At 36.3% G+C, this 17534-nt stretch overlaps 1 protein-coding gene across 13 annotated transcripts in view; it reads left to right on the top strand.

Moving 5' to 3' along the window:
- The window catches only part of UTRN (utrophin), a 546896-nt gene that overhangs the window by 505263 nt on the left and 24099 nt on the right, over positions 1-17534 (top strand). For 12 of the 13 annotated variants that reach the window (XM_078054618.1, XM_078054624.1, XM_078054617.1 and 9 more), the window contains 3 exons: positions 10931-11067; positions 16880-16918; positions 17144-17209. In XM_078054618.1, the coding sequence (XP_077910744.1) occupies positions 10931-11067; positions 16880-16918; positions 17144-17209 (242 nt within the window). The remainder of the gene's footprint in view (positions 1-10930; positions 11068-16879; positions 16919-17143; positions 17210-17534) is intronic. The other variant, XM_078054622.1, reaches the window with a different exon arrangement.

The raw sequence follows: 17534 nt of genomic DNA, 5'->3' as shown, positions 1-17534 counted from the left end.
ATTAAGGAGCATGGAAAAGGTTTGGAATTGCTACTGGGGGCGAGCATGAGTCAACAAGAGATAAGTAAATTGATTGCTACCTTGCAATAGGAGTGCAGCTGAGGTTAATTGGCAAGGATTTGCACTGACTCCATCATTGCTCAGTCGCTTTGGAATTAAAGGATGGTAGATAGAGTTGAAAGCCAAGGGAGTGAATGATACAAAAGTGTTAATGATACTGGGATGGCTTTGGGCTGTCCCCATACTGAAGAAATCCCAAAAGGGGTTGAAGGGCTGTGGCGGAAAGAAGAGGTTTGTTCGTATTAAAGAAGTAGGAGCAAGGGTAACATTTTTTTTTTTCCAAGTTAGAAATTGGGAACCAAATAATGTTTTGAGTAGTGATGAGGTCTGTATGTGGCTAATGTGGAACGTAAAAGGTTTTGAGATGAGGTGGCATTTAGAAGATCATCAGTATGTCTCTAGAAGGTGACAGGTGGTAGCTGGGTCTGGCCACATATGGTCAAAGGGGAGTGGACGGGCACATTAGTTTTAGTTGGTGAGAAGGCTGAGGCTAAGGGCAAAATGCTGTAAACCTCCTTTATTCTTGGCCTTTGTGGGAGAGAGATTATACAGCCCATCATGGAGAGGATGGTAGGGGAGATGTTTTATCACAGGAGCATCAAGATTCACTGAAAGAGAGGGGTTGAGGTTGCAGATATGAACAAGATGTAGTGGAGTGTGTATATACATCAAAGAACACAGAGTCCACGATGTTGGGGAAAGGAAGTAACTAATCAGAGGCTGTGTGCATCTGGGGAGGGACAGTGGTCCAGGAGAGAAAAGGAGAAATGGGAGGGAATAGGGTACTTGCTTGTTGGCAAATACAGGCACAAGGAACCAAAGTGTGAGCCAGAATAAGAAGGTGGTTTGAGAGATGTGTTAGCTCAGGGAGAAGAGGTGGGATGTTTGCAAAATTTTATTGCTAGAAAAGTCTGCAATGTCAGCTATTCCGAGCATTCAAATTGATGGAGTGGAATCTTTACCAAATTCTCTGCTTATGTGCAAGGTTTGGATAGGACTAGTTTGCACTGATAGTTTCATTGAGATTTTGGTAAGAAGAGCGGAGGACAGGAAAAACATACCTCCATGGGAAACAGCTAATTACTTTAATAACACTTAAGACACATTTGTATTGTACTTTCTAAGCAAGTGCATGTTACTTTTAAAGCAACAGTTTCAAGCATATTCTTGCCAATATTGATTAAATATATGGGGAAATAAACCAAAGTTTTGTACTTTCAGTATTTCTAGAAATTGTAGAAAAGTCAGTTTTCTACTAAGAAAAAAAAAAGTTTTATTTTTTTTATTTGTTAATCACCATACATTACATAATTAGTCTTCAATGTAGTGTTCCATGATTCATCATTTGCGTATAACACCCAGTGCTCCATTCAGTACGTGCCCTCTTTAATACCCATCACCAGGCTAACCCATCCCCCAGCCCCCTCCCCTCTAGAACCCTCAGTTTGTTTCTCAGAGTCCATAGTCTCTCATGGTTCATCTCCTCCTCCAATTCCCCCCCTTCATTTTTCCCTTCCTGCTATCTTTTTTTTTTTTTTTTTAACATATAATGTATTATTTGTTTCAGAGGTACAGACTGTGATTCAACAGTCTTACACAGTTCACAGCACTCACCATAGCACATACCCTCCCCAATGTCTATCACCCAGCCACCCTATCCCTCCCACCCCCCACCACTCCAGCAACCCTCAGTTTGTTTCCTGAGATTAAGAATTCCTCATGTCAGTGAGATCATATGATACATGTATTTCTCTGATTGACTTATTTCGCTCAGCATAATACCCTCCAGTTCCATCCACGTCGTTGCAAATGGCAAGATTTCATTCCTGTTGATGGCTGCATAATATTCCATTGTGTATATATACCACATCTTCTTTGTTCATTCATCTGTTGATGGACATCTTGGCTCTTTCCACAGTTTGGCTATTGTGGACATTGCTGCTATAAACATCAGGGTGCACGTACCCCTTCGGATCCCTACTTTTGTATCTTTGGGGTAAATACCCAGGAGTGCAATTGCTGGGTCGTATGGTAGCTCTATTTTCAACTTTTTGAGGAACCTCCATACTGTTTTCCAGAGTGGCTGCACCAGCTTGCATTCCCACCAACAGTGTAGGAGGGTTATCAAAAAGAAAAGAGAAATGACCCAAATAAATAAAATCATGAATGAAAGAGGAGAGATCACAACCAACACCAAAGAAATACAAACAATTATAAGAACATATTATGAGCAACTATATGCCAGCAAATTAGATAATCTGGAAGAAATGGATGCATTCATAGAGATGTATCAACTACCAAAACTGAACCAGGAAGAAATAGAAAACCTGAACAGACCTATAACCACTAAGGAAATTGAAGCAATTATCAAAAATCTCCCAACAAACAAAAGGCAAGGGCCAGATGGCTTCCCAGGGGAATTCTACCAAACAATTAAAGAAAAATTAATACCTATTCTTCTGAAACTGTTCCAAAAAATAGAAATGGAAGGAAAACTTCCAAACTCGTTTTATGAGGCCACCATTACCTTGATCCCCAAGCCAGACAAAGACCCCATCAAAAAGGAGAATTACAGACCATTATCCTTGATGAACATGGATGCAAAAATTCTCACCAAAATACTAGCCAATAGGATCCAACAGTACATTAAAAGGATTATTCACCATGATGAAGTGGGATTTATCCCTAGGCTGCAAAAAGCTTTATTTTTAAAGTAAAATCACATCTTTTCTTTGCAAACTATATGTTGCTAGCAAGACTCTGAAAATCAAATATCAGAAAATGCTGTTTCATTCTTTGGAAAGCTCTACATCGCGTTAGTGTCATTGGTTTTTGGCAGTCTTGCTTCATCAGATGAGACTTGGGACATTTGCCAGCAGGCTCAATGTGCAGCATCATCGCTCCTTCTCTGACCTCAGCATCCTGAAGTGGCTTTTCCGTTCTTGCTCACCTTACCCTGTGTTCCCAGTAAGTGCAGTGCATTTAGAGTGTGTCATTAGCTCTTAAGTTGAGGTTTGGACAACATCCATTTTCCATTGGATGCCTTATTACCCTACTTATTCTTGACCCCTTGGTGATTCTGTTAATGCTAATTTTTTAGTTTCATGTTTTTCCATTAGAACTTGAAAGGCTTCAAGCTTGTCTTACTGATTTCCTTCTATTCATGGAGTTCAGTGTATCTGAATTTCAACTTTTTGAGATCAGTGAAACTTAAATCAATCTTGAGAAGTTGTTTTTGCAATTATAAAAAAAATATTGGAACGTCTGTAAGATAAGTCCTGTGATAATGATGGACTCCTTAGAAGTATGCATATACCATTTGAGATTATTGACTTCTATGTTTAAGAAATAAATCTTGCTAATGATGATGCTTTTCAGCAGTGATTTTTGCACTTGTGCAAAATGGTACAGGTAGTGTTTAATTATTCTACTCATGTGCCAAATGGCTGTGTTGTTTATATAACCTTGGTTTTCCTCTTTGTACTTCCTTTTTTTTTTTAACTGTGTCTAAAATTTATTCATTTTTGTAGTTAACGGTTAAAGCTCTAACAGTAGGAGCATTTGTTAAAGAATTAGATAATATTGCCATCCCAAGTTATGAGCCGACCAGAGGAATTTGGGGGAGATTTTAGCTAAATATGGTTTTGCTTATTTATTTGCAGTTGTTTGGTGTTTTGCTTAAATTGCTAAGTATTTAGAAGTTGGATGTTTTGGCCTCTAGCTTATTTGACATCATTGTTAATAGTCCTTTTTATGTTTTGCTTTGTGGATCTTTCATGTTAATAGGAGGAGTCTTTTGAGCTGAAGTAGTAAAGCAATTTATTCAAAGATCTACTTGACTACAATACTGTGAGGGTTAGCATATCTAAATTCTAGATTCTTTTGTACCTTCACCTTGTTGCTCCTTGTAATTCACATTAATAAGAAGGAAAAGACTCTCAGTCATATATCCATGTTTTTGAAGTTCAATAATACATAGGTGTCAGCATTTACAATAAGAATATATAGTTTAAAACATGAACAGGGATATATAGAATAATACATATGGATTTATATGTAGATATACAAACACAAGTAAAAAATAGATTAACTCTAAATTTGCTCTATATGATGTCTGTATTTGTCCTCAGTCAAGGAATAAAATGAAGGAAAATTTAAAATACTACCAACTTTGGTTGGCAAAATAGAACTCGAGTGAAAAATCATCTGATGCCAATTTACACAGGAGTTTTTAGGGTTTTGGTAGAGAGTTACATGCACAGACTTACCCCAGGGAAGCATTTGTAATTCAGCAACATGTTTTTGTATTTTATGCATTCATTTGTGTTAGTTGGTGGGGTGCAAGTTGAGAACTAATTACTTGTTATTACCCAAATAAGTTTTCATCATTATCTCTGTGCTACTTAATAGCAGCATAGTGGAGGGAAGTATAATTTTGAGTATTCAAAGCCCACTTGTCTGTGTAGGTTTAGTTTTAAAATGTTTTTCACAGTGACTCACCTTCATTAGCTTTCCAAAAATGACAATTTGAAAGACAGTCCTCATTTGGATATGTGAGTTCTTATGTGCTTGTTAAAAATCAAGCCAGAAGGATTTGGGGGAGATGGGGGTAGAGTTTTTCAATATCTTTTGTCTTTGTCATTTTCTTCCCATTTCTAAATTAGTTACGTAAAAAGAGAGCAACTAGACAGAAAGCCAACTCTCTGGGCAACATTTACAATAAAACTAGGTAATAAGATATCCCCCCAAATAAATCTGGGTGCTGACAAGCCACCACTAGCCATAAAACCTGCATGAAGATATCATTATCTGTAAGATAAAAGAAAAGGAAGCAAGGTGCCTGAGAAATGGAGAACCCCAAAACAGACAGCAGGTGTTCAGTGGAGAGCTCAAAGGGCTGATTTGGGAGCAGAGCTGTGAACCTGGGAGGGGCCCAGAGCGGAAGGTCTGAAGGTGCTGGGGTGCTCTGGGCTTCTGGAGTCCTTAGACCTGACCCCCCCAGGGCTTCCTTCCAGGAAAAGAGCCTCAAGCTGTATAAACTGCTAGGAATGACACCAACATAACAGGTCAAAGCAACAGAGATGAAAGAAAGAAATGGTCTAGTCCAGAGTAGGGCAAGGGAATAGGACCAGGAAATCCCCAAACTGAAGTGCCCTATTTTTGAATACCCAGCAAAAGCAATGGAAGAAGGAGCCCTGTGAAGTTAGAGAAGCTTTCCTGAACCTGCGTGAAGCTTCCCTGAATTAGTAAAATTAATTTCACAACAATGACAAAATTGAGCAGCAGAAAGTATCAAGATCAAATCTCTTATAAAGCAATTATAAGGAAAAGATATAAGAGCCAAATAATATAAGTATAGTAAAGCATACCAGAAATATGTGCTCCTTGAACAGGTCAAAACTGTAACCTACTATTTTAAAATAAGCTTAAGAAAATGATCCAACACACGAAAGAAAACATAAATCAGAACTGGAAAATCTTGGAAAGGGTGAGGTGACAGAACTCAGGAAAGAATTAGAAATAAAAGAAAAAACTCATTGCAAAAGTTGACTAATAAATTTTAGTCTTAATAAATAGAACAGGTAAATATCTTGAGAGAAATAGAAGGTGAATAAGATACAAACTTTAAAAGTCAAAAAGAAATGAAGAAAACAATATAAAAGATCCAAGAGAAAATGACAAATATTGAAGATAGGGGAAAAAATTGAAAGTATGAATAATAGAAATGCAGAATAGGAACCCTGAGTAGGACAGAACAGACACTAAAAATAAAAATTCAAGAAAAACCTTCCTTCCCACCAAAAAAAGAAAAGGTGAAACTGTATACTGAGAGTATATCACATGCCTGAGAACATTGACTCAGAGTGACCAATAATATAATATGTTCTGATAAAATTACTGGACTTCAAAGTCAAAGAAAAAAATCTTCCAGTCATTTAAACAAAAGGAACAATGTGACTTAAAAGGAAAGAAAATTAAATAATCAGCAGCAAAGCTTTATACCAAAAGAAAATGGAAGGACATTTTTAAGAAACTCAGGGGAAAAAAGCGTGTGAGCCAAGGATTTTATATTGAGAAAAACCAGCCTTCTACTATCTAGTAAGGACCCAGGAAAATTATCACCAACATACAAGAACTCAGGTAATACTGGTCCTATGAGTACTTCTTGAAGATTTACTGGAGACCAGGCTTCAGAAAAACAAAATAAATGGAGAAGTAACATCCTAAGGACAGGTAGAGACCATTAAATATACTGTTACCTATAGAGCTTAAACTAAGTGGGGTTAACTGGAAGGGGCGCCTACTGGCCAAAGATAGGACAATTTGATCTTCAATAATGATAATAATTGCAATGGACCCAAAACCCATCAAATATGTTAAAAATCTACAAGTTCATAATGATACATGAAAATAATTTTAAAAAATTGGTCATCTTTGGAGAATGATAGGAATGTATTACTGGGAAAATTGGTCAATAAAAGGGAAAAATCAAACATGTAATCCTGCCTTTCCTGAATGAACTGTATTACTGAGTGGCCAAAGAGTGGTCAAGGGGACATGCCTTCATATAATTATTTCAACTAATAAGTGAAAATGGATGATAGAATTAGAATGCCACCATTTTGAAGCCCCCATTGAGTGGATATAGGCATTTAGCATGAAATCTGCTAGGCTCACAAAAGAATGATAACCAGACATCATGTGCCTACCGAACACTACTGATAGTCTTGCCAGATCATCCCTGAAGCTGATGCATTCTCTGGATTCAGCTGCCAGTTTGCAGGATATCCAAAGGCCTGAAGAATTTGCTGAACTGCACCAAAAATATGCAATCAGCAAAGTTTAGCTAGGTCAAATTGCCTGTGTTTTCCAACAGATAAACTGTAAGGAAATGGCAAGTATGGAGGAGAAATCTGTAGATTAAAAGTGAGTTAAAATATATCAGATTTTTTGAAATGAGCAACTAAAGTATCTAGGGATAGACTTTGGGGTGAAAAAGTATTTTTTACACACAAGGTAGTTGTTGCTCATAAAAATGAAGATAATGGTTATTATGGAAAGAGGGATGGAACGAGGCACGTGGAAGGGACTTCTGGAATGTCTGGCAAAGTTCAATTTCCTGACTGGATGGTATTTGCCTTACGTATTCACTTATATATTCACTAAGCCATGCATTTGTTGTGTATAGTTTTATATATCTGTGTTTTGTTTTACAATGAAAAGAATTAAAAAAATCAGTCCAGTCACAAACATTTTAAGAGTGGGTATCCCTAGGTGGTCAAAGAGCAGGCAATTTTAATTTTTTCTTTTTTCTCTTTCATGTGTAATTTTTTTCTAATTCTACTTACACAAAACGTGTCTTGGACATACAATTTAAAAGTCATAAAATGACATTTCAATATGAATTGGTAAAAATCAGCCACAGGATAGCTTAATGTAATAATAGGTATTTTAGTCAATGGCTATGGGTTCTTTCTCTTACAAAACTTAGAACTGTTGCGTTTTTCTAGGAGAAGGGATATAGTGCTGGTATAGTGAAAAAACCCAGGTTTGCAAGAGCAGCTTTCTCCTTACTGACTTGTAGGTCTGAAAGCTTGGGTGTCAGCTTTCGGAGGGGTCAAAAAAGTAATGGTAATCTTACCACCCTTGATGGTAAAAAGAGAATGAAGGAAAGCTATTTATAAGGTGCAGAGTTCTATGCCCTTATGTTCCCCTTGTCTCATATAATGAGATCTACAAAATCTTTTGTTCTCCTTCTTTGTTTTCTTAACAGCAATAAATAAAAACCTAGTCTTTCAAGAAATACATGGATAACTTAAAATGTTGGATAATTTGTGTAGTAATGAGTGATTCTTTCAATTTCATCCTCAGATCATAATATCAATAGTTATTTGCTTTAAAAAGAAAGAGAACAAAGTATTATACCTAGCTTGAAGATAGAGTTGAATTTGATTATATTCATTATGCTAGGTGGGTGGTCCTCTTTTTTGCTTTTTACCAAACTATTGCTCTAGTGCTTTGAAATAGAGAGATATTAGGTAGCAAATTAGACCAAATATGTAAAAATATCTTTTAACTTTTTTTTGGTGAGAAAATAGGTGTAATTCATTTTCTTGGCTCTCTTTCAACTAAAGAATTACATTTTGCTAACCCGAATATAACACCTGGTTTTTGTGGGTTGAATTACTTTCCACTTTTTCTTTTAATATTACATAAAGTTTATGGCATTAGTGAATTCAGTGCATTTAGATTGTAAGTATTGGTGGAAGTTTTTTTTCCCCTTGATATGAAAATTCATGAGGAAATAAAAATATGCTATTTCTGCATGAGAATGCACTCTTTTTTTCAAATATTAAATTTGAGCATCATCACAATTAACTTCAGCGCCTGCTATAACTTTTTGGGAGGCAGGTGGGTACTTTTTATTTGTTTTTTGTATTTTGTTTCGTGGGAGATGGGTTTTTTGGTTGTTGGTTGGTTAGTTTTGCTTTGTTCTTCCATGTCTGGAATGTCTTTAGCTAAAGAATGTTTGATGTGGAATTGGACGTGTACTTTTGAATGATGTGTCATTTTTTCCCCCAAGCAAAAGTTCATGTTGAAACCTAAATATGGATAAGCTAGAAGAACATTATGCTAAGTGAAAGAAGCCAGTCACAAAAGACTGTATGTATGATTCCATTTATAAGAAATGTCCAGAATAGGCAAATCCAAGAAACAGAAAGTAGATTAGTGGTTGCCAGGAGCTGAGGGGAGGCAACGGGGTTAGGGTGGAGGTGGGAGTGATCGCGAGTGTGTACAAGGTTTCTTTTTTGAGGTGATGGTTGCACAACCCTGTGAATATATAAAAAGCACTGTGTTGTATACTGCCCTGGCGGAGGCCGACTGGTAAGTGTCCTGGTACCTTGCCCCCCTGGCCTTTTGCCCCACCCACGCCACTCAGGGCTACCTGAATTGAAAGCCTGGATATGGCTTGAAAACCACTGGGCTAAATGGTAAAACGTTTTTATTGCCAGAGGAAGGTGGACCAAGTAATGGAGGCCAGTACTTCCGTATCTCTCTGTATATTAACAAGGTGTTAAGAGCAGACAGAAAAATAAATTGAGTCATAAATGCTTATCTTTGCATTGGGGTCTTCTTTTTGTATTTCTGTCATGGAAAGCTTCTTCCCTTCTTTTTCTCTTTATCAAAACATTTCAGGGAGAACGTATCTATAAGTGTAATGAGCCGCAGTTGTGAAACCCATTACCAGAGGTCCAAATGTCCTTTATAAGGTGATAGGTCCTTTTGGCTTTATTCTCAGTCCCACGCATCCCTTCTCTAAGAATTTCCTTCTTTACTCCCAAATGTTATTCTGCTTATTTCTCCTGTTCTATCTGGTTAGGTCTTAGCACCCTCAAACCATCGTCTCTCTTAGCAACACTTTTCCTCTATGGAGTGCCTTGGATTCTTTTTCTTTTCATTAATAGCTTATTTTCTAAAAAATTCTTCTTTATCTTTGGAAGGATCTGTACCTAAATAACTACAGACATTATGTAGTTTATTCTGTGTTATTCAGGAAAAGATTGGACACTGTGGATCTGATGGCAAAGGCCTAGTGACGATGTGGGTGGTCCTTGCTATACTTTTTTTTTTTTAGTAAAATTAAAATTGATGAACTTACATTATAAATAGCTTGGGCTTATTCCTCTCTGCTCTGCAAGCCTAGAGAATCAAAAGTTCTCTTAATTGTGTACTAGAAGCAGACACATTTAGGTAGAATGAGAGCAGATGGAAAGCAACAAAACCACATAAGGGCTGACTCAGAATTTAGTTGTTTTAAAAAATAGTTATATTTTTTAAGCTTCTGTTTGCAAAACAAGTTTGTGTGAGTCCCGGGCATGCTTGTCATGGAGGAAAAGATGGACTGGGGAGGGTGTAAGGAGAGAGGGGCAGGCAGCAAGTGAGCAGCGTATTTAGTACTGGGTTTGTTATTATAGAAAAGTTCTCTGTTTTGTAAAGTGATAGGAGTGAGGTCTGTCCAGGTTTAGGTTGAATAGCCAACTAGGAGTCAGACGAACAAGGTTTTAATTCAGTTCTCTGCAGGTAATGTAAATATTTTAAAGGCCTCTTCACAAGGACTGAAGTTGGTGTCTGTATAACATATTGTAAATAAAAACTAGAATTGGTGATAGGGAGTAAGAAGCTGAGGCTTCAGGAACAGTTCATGGGATAGGAGGAGGGGATGGGGTGGGGATAGATTTCAGCTCACCTCACCCTAAATGATTATTAATAATCATCTTGAAATGGTCAAGGAAAGAGTAACATTTTATATCGCATTACAAATTTAGTCCATGTCAAATAATTATATGTTTGTATGGTTGGGAAAGACAAACTGACAGTATTCCTTACAATATTGTGGCCCTGTTCCTTCTCTCTTATTTATTGCTTTCTCCTTTTCCAGACTTCAATATATGCTGGCTTGTGTGAAGTCAGTAAGAGCTATATAGCTCACCCTCATTTATTCACTTTAGTTAAAACCGTATTATATCCAAAATCCTTCATCATCACTAAACACACTTAATAGCAAATCACAGCTCTTTTATTAATAGGAATCAACCAATAACATTGCCAAACTAATTTTACTTTTTGGCCCAATTTTTTAAATATTGGGGAAATGAGCTAGTTATGAAAATTAAAAAATTACGAACTGATTGCTGGACATTATTTAACGATGAGTCCTGGTTGTCGTGTGATTTCATGACATGCTTTGTTGTTCCAAAAATACATAAAGCTACTGAAACTGTTGTCATTTATATCTGCTCGAATTTTATTATAGCTAGATATCTCCTTCCATTTTAATGAAAGAAGTACAATTTTTTCAACTTCCTAGACAACATCTGGGGAAGATGTACGAGACTTCACAAAGGTGCTGAAGAATAAGTTCAGATCAAAGAAATACTTTGCCAAACATCCTCGGCTTGGCTACCTGCCTGTCCAGACAGTTCTTGAAGGTGACAACTTAGAAACGTAAGTTTAATTTTAATATTGAAACTTCTATGTACCCTTTTCTCTGATGTTGTCTCTTATTATGTTAATGATACAAGAGAAATTATCTGATACCAGAAAGAATTTGTGTTTTGGTAAAATGTTTCATTTTTTTTAATTTTTACTTTATTTTTTTATTTAAATTCAAATAGCCAAGGTATTAGTACATCATTGGTTTTTGATATAATGTTCAATGATTCATCAGGTCAATATAACACCCGGTGCTCAGCACATCACGTGCAAAATGTTTCATTTTAAAAGAGGTAAATAACCTTGGAATCAGTCTTCACAACATGAATTTTTGCTGTTTGATTTGACAATGCCACAGCTGAAATTTTAGGGAAAGTGTTCCTCCACTTTAAAAATATGTATTACTGTGTGTTCAACCTTTGCCTTGGTCATCTCTTTTCCTCTTAAAAATACTTAAAGCGAATTGTGTCATGCACTGTTTCATGATTTTATTCATTTTCCATTTTTCCTCCTGTGGGGAGGGGTTTGCTATTTCATGTAGTATGTTTTACACTTATTTTACATGTTTTTACTTTAAATTTATTAATAATATTGAATATCTTGATTCATATATACCTGTGCTAAAATCACATCAAAATCTTGATGAAATATTTTAAATTTCTTTTCTCTTGAGCATGAAGGCAGCAAAATGAGATAGCTTTATAGGTACATAAAATAGACAAAATTTCTTAAAAGTATGTAATTTGAGTTTATAAACATAAATGAAACAAAAAATCTCAAAATAGCAAAATTACTATGGCATTATAAAGAAAAGAAAAATAACAACTTGTAACCTGAAGTGAAAAGACAAAGAATTCTTAAAGCAAGCCAGAAGAAATGCAAGAAGTTTAAATTATTAAACAATGATATATCAAGATCAAAATAGATCTGATTTTAAATCTTTGAATCACTTTTCAAAATCACAGCATAAATGCACCTGCTGAAGCAATTTTCTTGTGCTTGAATCTTGGGAAAAATTAACTTTTATTGCTAATCATTAGCAAAATGCCTAGTCATAAAAATAGTGATGTTCTAGTTACAGAAAGATGCCCTCTCAAATGACTCTAGAAAAGCTCAGAGGTATGAAGTGTGAAGTTTTCTACATTCTCCTGTAAAGAAAATTGTAGTGAGAAGTATAAGAAGTGTGTTGAGTGCCAATTTTTGTGAAATCAGTCTTTCTTTCTTTTTTTTTTTTTTTTAATTTTTTTTTATTGTTATGTTAATCCCCATACATTACATCATTAGTTCTAGACATAGTGTTCCATGATTCATCGTTTGTGCATAACACCCAGTGCTCCATGCAGAACGTGCCCTCCTCAACACCCATCACCAGGCTAACCCATCCTCCCACCCCCCTCCCCTCTAGAACCCTCAGTTTGTTTTTCAGAGTCCATCGTCTCTCATGGTTCTTCTCCCCCTCCGATTTCCCCTACCCCAAAGATACAAAAGTAGGGACCCGAAAGGCTACGTGCACCCCGATGTTTATAGCAGCAAAGTCTTTCTTTCTTTAACCTTCAAAACTGTTAGTTCGTTTTATTGGGTGTATGAGAGAGATGCAGAGAGCAGTCATAGTCTAGTATTAGAACAATCTACGACTCAAAGATGTCAAAATGGAGGAATAGACTGTTTAGCTTGGATTTTTTTTTCCATATAAAGCTTTGTAGACCATTGACTTTGCTGAGTTTATGAACAAATGTATGTTGTTGTTTTTTGTTGATTTGTGGAACTTCTAAGAAGTAGAAGAAAGACCACAGCCAAAGCACAGTAGCTATTTGATCCCTCAATATAGAATGTCTTGGGTGCACAACTGTGTATGTTGATAGATCCCAAAATACCACACATTTAAAGCATACAGAAAATTGTAACTTTTTGATACCTTTACTCGATATCAAACTGGGTACAATTAAAATATTATGCCTCCCAGTTATTTTTTCCACAGTACATTTTAGAATAAAATTTTTTGGAGCAATTTCAATTTACAGAGAGCTATTCAAATACTTAAAATCCATAAGGAAAAGTAGATTTTTGGTTCTCTCTTTGTTTTATGGATATATTTTTGTCTTTTTCTTCAAAAGGTTATATGATTTTACATTCTTATTTGTTTTGCTATCTAATATATAGTTTAACTGGGCTGAACACGCCATGATAAACACACAATTTTACTTCCCTTGGTATCAGATCTAATTAACCTTTGGAGTAGCTGCCTGAAGCATAGAATGATCACATAGTGCTTTTGTTTACAGGACAATTTGATAGGCTTGAACTAGTGATGCGCCTTTCACTCTTAGGATAAACCATTGGCATTTTGTGTCCCACTTCAAATATCTACATCCTTCATATGAATCATGCATCTAGATCGATCTTTTATACTCCTTTTATGCATTTTTGATAATTTGCCTTTTCATGTCAAAATAATCATTGACATCAGTCATTCTATTCTGAGTGACTTAGTTAAAGACACTCGGATGAAAAAGAACAGAAAAGCATACCAAATAATTTTGTGCTATGATTTTTGGCTGTAATTCTGAAAATGCTTCATTTCGTCTATCATCCATTTGCCCACATTTTCAGGGAGAGGAAAATAAGAGAAAGAAACGAAGGAGTATAAGATTAAATCAGATGTCACAAGATGCTTTTTGAAAAAGATTTATGAGATACTGGATAGAGTGGGCAGGTTTTCTTTTTTTAACTCTAGAACACATCCTTGAAGTCAGTATAGTTCATTTTTTTGCTGAGCCCTTTCTAGTGCAGGGCCACTTAATCTTCTGGTGTAACAATTTATGTGAGTGGGTAGTAAAGTTTGATTTTGTTTATTCTCCTATTTGTGACAGAACATTGGAGAAAAACCAGTCAAGTGGTAAATGTGTTGAAGTTATTTATGAAGCTGATTAGAATTTTCTTCTGCATCTTTCTCTTTCATCCCTGCAAAATGTGATGTCTTATCCCCTATCCAGTAATTATACATGCATACATAGAGGGGATTTGGGAGAAAAATGAGTTATTACTAAACAAACCCATGCTTAGGTTTATTCAATTAATTTGGTAACTATATGTGCAAGAGTTTTCAAAAAATAAATCAAAATAAATGAGTAGAACTTGATTAAAGAGTTACCATTGCTGTGGTGAGCAATGATAACTCTTCAGTCCATTTGCTGCAGAGTAGGTGGGGCCCCAGTGTGCTCCCAGTGTGCTGTGAACTGTGTAAGACCGATGAATCACAGACCTGTACCCCTGAAACAAATAATACATTATATGTTAATTTAAAAAGAGAAAATAAACCTAAGAAATAAGCTAAAAATAAAAGTCATTTGAGAATTGTGAGAGATTATTATTGGCTAAAAGGTAGGTTGGTTTCCCTAAAGATCAAAGAAGTAAAATAGACAATTCTGCCTGGTATTGGTTAAAGTGGAATAGATGAGTTTCATGGTCCTTTTGAGTTCTTACTGGAGCAAGAACCAACTCATGGACCGGGAGGAAGTGAGGAAGTAAGTCTCAGCTACACTGAGACGGGGAAGATTCATAGAGCCAGACGTGCAGGGTTTGGTGTGGGAGGAGGAGAAGGAGAGTTTCTAGGCGAGGGAAGTATTTTCAAAATCCCAGAGACAAGATCATTTGGGAAACTGGGATGGGAAGCTGGGAATAGTGGCAAGAAATGAGAGTGGGGAGAGAAGCAGGACCCACATAATGAAGGGCCTTATAAATCGTGCCAAGGTGTTTGGATTTTATCCTGAAAACAGTAGGGAACCATTGAAGGTTTATATGTGAGAGCACACTAGGGCCCCACCTACTCTGGGGCAAATGGATTGAAGAAGGCAAAAGACTGGAAGCGTAAGGCATTGAAAGAATCATTAAGTTCTTTAAGGAAAGTCTGGATTATATTTTATATAATATTAAGTATATTTAATAGAGTCTAATTCACTGCATATTAGTGTGTGATTAACCAAAACATCCCATTCAGCCCCTGCTCTGGAAAGCAGGGATAGGCTACATTATTAACTGTGTCTTATTTTGAACCCTCTTTAACTATAGACTCTAACTATGCAGTGGGATATTATTGCCTTGTTTTTATCTCCCAGAATTAAATGAGAAAATTTATCACTTAACCTTTTTTTTTCTACAAATCAAAATACTTTGAAGTCAATGAGGCCTAAAGTTTGATTTTTTAAATCTTACTTCTTTTCTTAGAATTCTATGTTCTCAATATATAAAACACTTTCGAGAACTTCGGTTCAGCTTTCTACGTCTGCCATTCTTATCTTAGTTCAGTGAATCACTTTTGTGCTAACTGAATTAACTTCACAAGAACCAGTCATGCAGTTTCACAAAGCTTTTCCGAGTTCAATTAAGATCAAAAGTACATATTTTTCTTGTGCTTAAAGTTTGCCAGAGGTGTTGTAGTACACTTGAATTTTAGAAATACTCTCTGAGTAGCTACTATTTTTTTGGAAAGTTTATAGCAAATCATTCACTTGACATTTAACATCCATATCTCAGAGTTAAGGAAAAGTAATGATGTAAAAGACGATTGAATAATACTATGTTGTTTCATTATTGTTGTAACTAGCTTATATGTGGATGATTAAGTCTATTTACAAATATTCTGACGAACACAGACTGGATTAATGTCTATGTTTGAAAGTAGGTCCAGATAGTCTTAGTTTTTCAGCCCAATAAGATGCCCTTCATCTCCTTTTAATCTTTGTTATTCAGACATTAACTTGTGCTTCCCAGTAGCAGCTAATGAGATCATTAACTTTTTCTTAAGTTTCTATGTATAATAGAAATAGCAGAATCAAGCAGATCTAGAATAATTTAAACTTTCCTTCTGCTTTGTTTCAGTCAACATGAGCTTGTGTGGGAGACTTTTTATTTAATTAAATAAAGAACTGATTTTCTTTAGACTTTTAAATTTCCACATTCATCAGCACCTCACCCCACTCTCCTCAAAAAAAAAAAAAAAATCATTTTCATTATGTTCAGTTTTCAAAAGATATTTCATGGAGACGTGAGGATTTCTAGGCAGTTTTCGAGGTTGGAGGGTCCCCAGGGCTGGGAGTGGTACTGAAGGATCAAGCTCCAGATTCAGGCAAGAACACATTTCCTTATCATTTTCATAGATTGAACTTCCAGAAAAAATTTTGTTTGAAGAAAGTGTATCATCATCAGGTTGCTTTCAGCTTTATTGATAATGTGAAATTTGGGGCTGGGTGTAGGGGAGAGGATCTAGGTGTAGCATCTTCTTTCAGTGTCTCTGGGAGGTTGAGATACTTTGTGCATACTCGGGTTTGAATTTTTACATTTAAAACTGGACAAGGAATCAGAAAAATCTCATTTTATTGCAACTCTGCCATCAATATATAATGTAGTCTTTGGAATTTCTGACCAAGTTTCTTCTCCAGGAAAAACAAGAATCTGATCGCATCATCTCTCGGTATATCGTGGAGCGTTATCTTTTCAATTATTCCATGTTTTTGAGCTATTGTAGAGCATTTTGTTTCTTTTTTTTTTTCAATGAGACTGTTTAAAGATGCGTTTGCTCTCCTGTAACAAATGTCCTGTAATATCTGTGAAAAGCCCCTGCAGGCACTTGAATGCACAGCTTCTTCTCTAGAATAAACAGGGACTTCTCCTACTTTTGATTTCCCCATGGTGTACCTCAGGGCAACCAAACATGAGAGTGGAAGACAGTTGAGAATGTCTTCTCGCCCAGCCTCCCACTGCTTTTGTCTGCAATCGCTCTCAAGTGCTAGTTCTGTGACTTCTGTTTCCCTCTCCCCCTCTGCAGTCCTGTCACACTCATCAGCATGTGGCCAGAGCACTATGAGTGAGTATTCACAGCTCCATCTGCAGGAGCCGGTACTCTGATCGGTGTCATTAGCATGGGGGTAATTACGAAACTCTTGAACTAAAAGAATAGTCTGCCTCCTGGGTAACAATCCTCATGGTTTGTTTGCATGGCAAATTCACTGTTTAACTAAGCTAACATTCCTAATAGTGACGTCTATCAATATTTGGGCATAAAACTGTTTCTTTGCTTTTTCTTTTATAGCCCCTCACAGTCTCCTCAGCTGTTTCATGATGACACCCATTCCAGAATAGAACAGTATGCCACACGGTAAGAGACTTTGATAGGAGCCCTCCGCTGCGCAGCCACCCAGAATGTATCTATTGCTGTATGAATCCTATATCATTGACATGCCTTGATTTAAGAGATGTTTTGCAAGAGTTGTGACTCCATTATATTTGGAATCTTGGTTCTCATCTTTCCATGTTGTGATTTGCACTTTACCAAACACCTGCTATACATTCCATAAAGAGTGAATCTCCATGGGATGTGATTATTGAGCTCATGAGAATCCAAACACTAGACAAGCAGGATTTAGATAATATAACCCATTTCAATGAATGAGTGTAGGAACTGAAAGTGTTCTCAGGAGATG

This window comes from Halichoerus grypus, chromosome 9 (assembly GCF_964656455.1).
Source record: "Halichoerus grypus chromosome 9, mHalGry1.hap1.1, whole genome shotgun sequence".
In the NCBI taxonomy this organism is placed as follows: domain Eukaryota; kingdom Metazoa; phylum Chordata; class Mammalia; order Carnivora; family Phocidae; genus Halichoerus; species Halichoerus grypus.
This window is presented reverse-complemented; position numbering and strand designations above follow the sequence as displayed.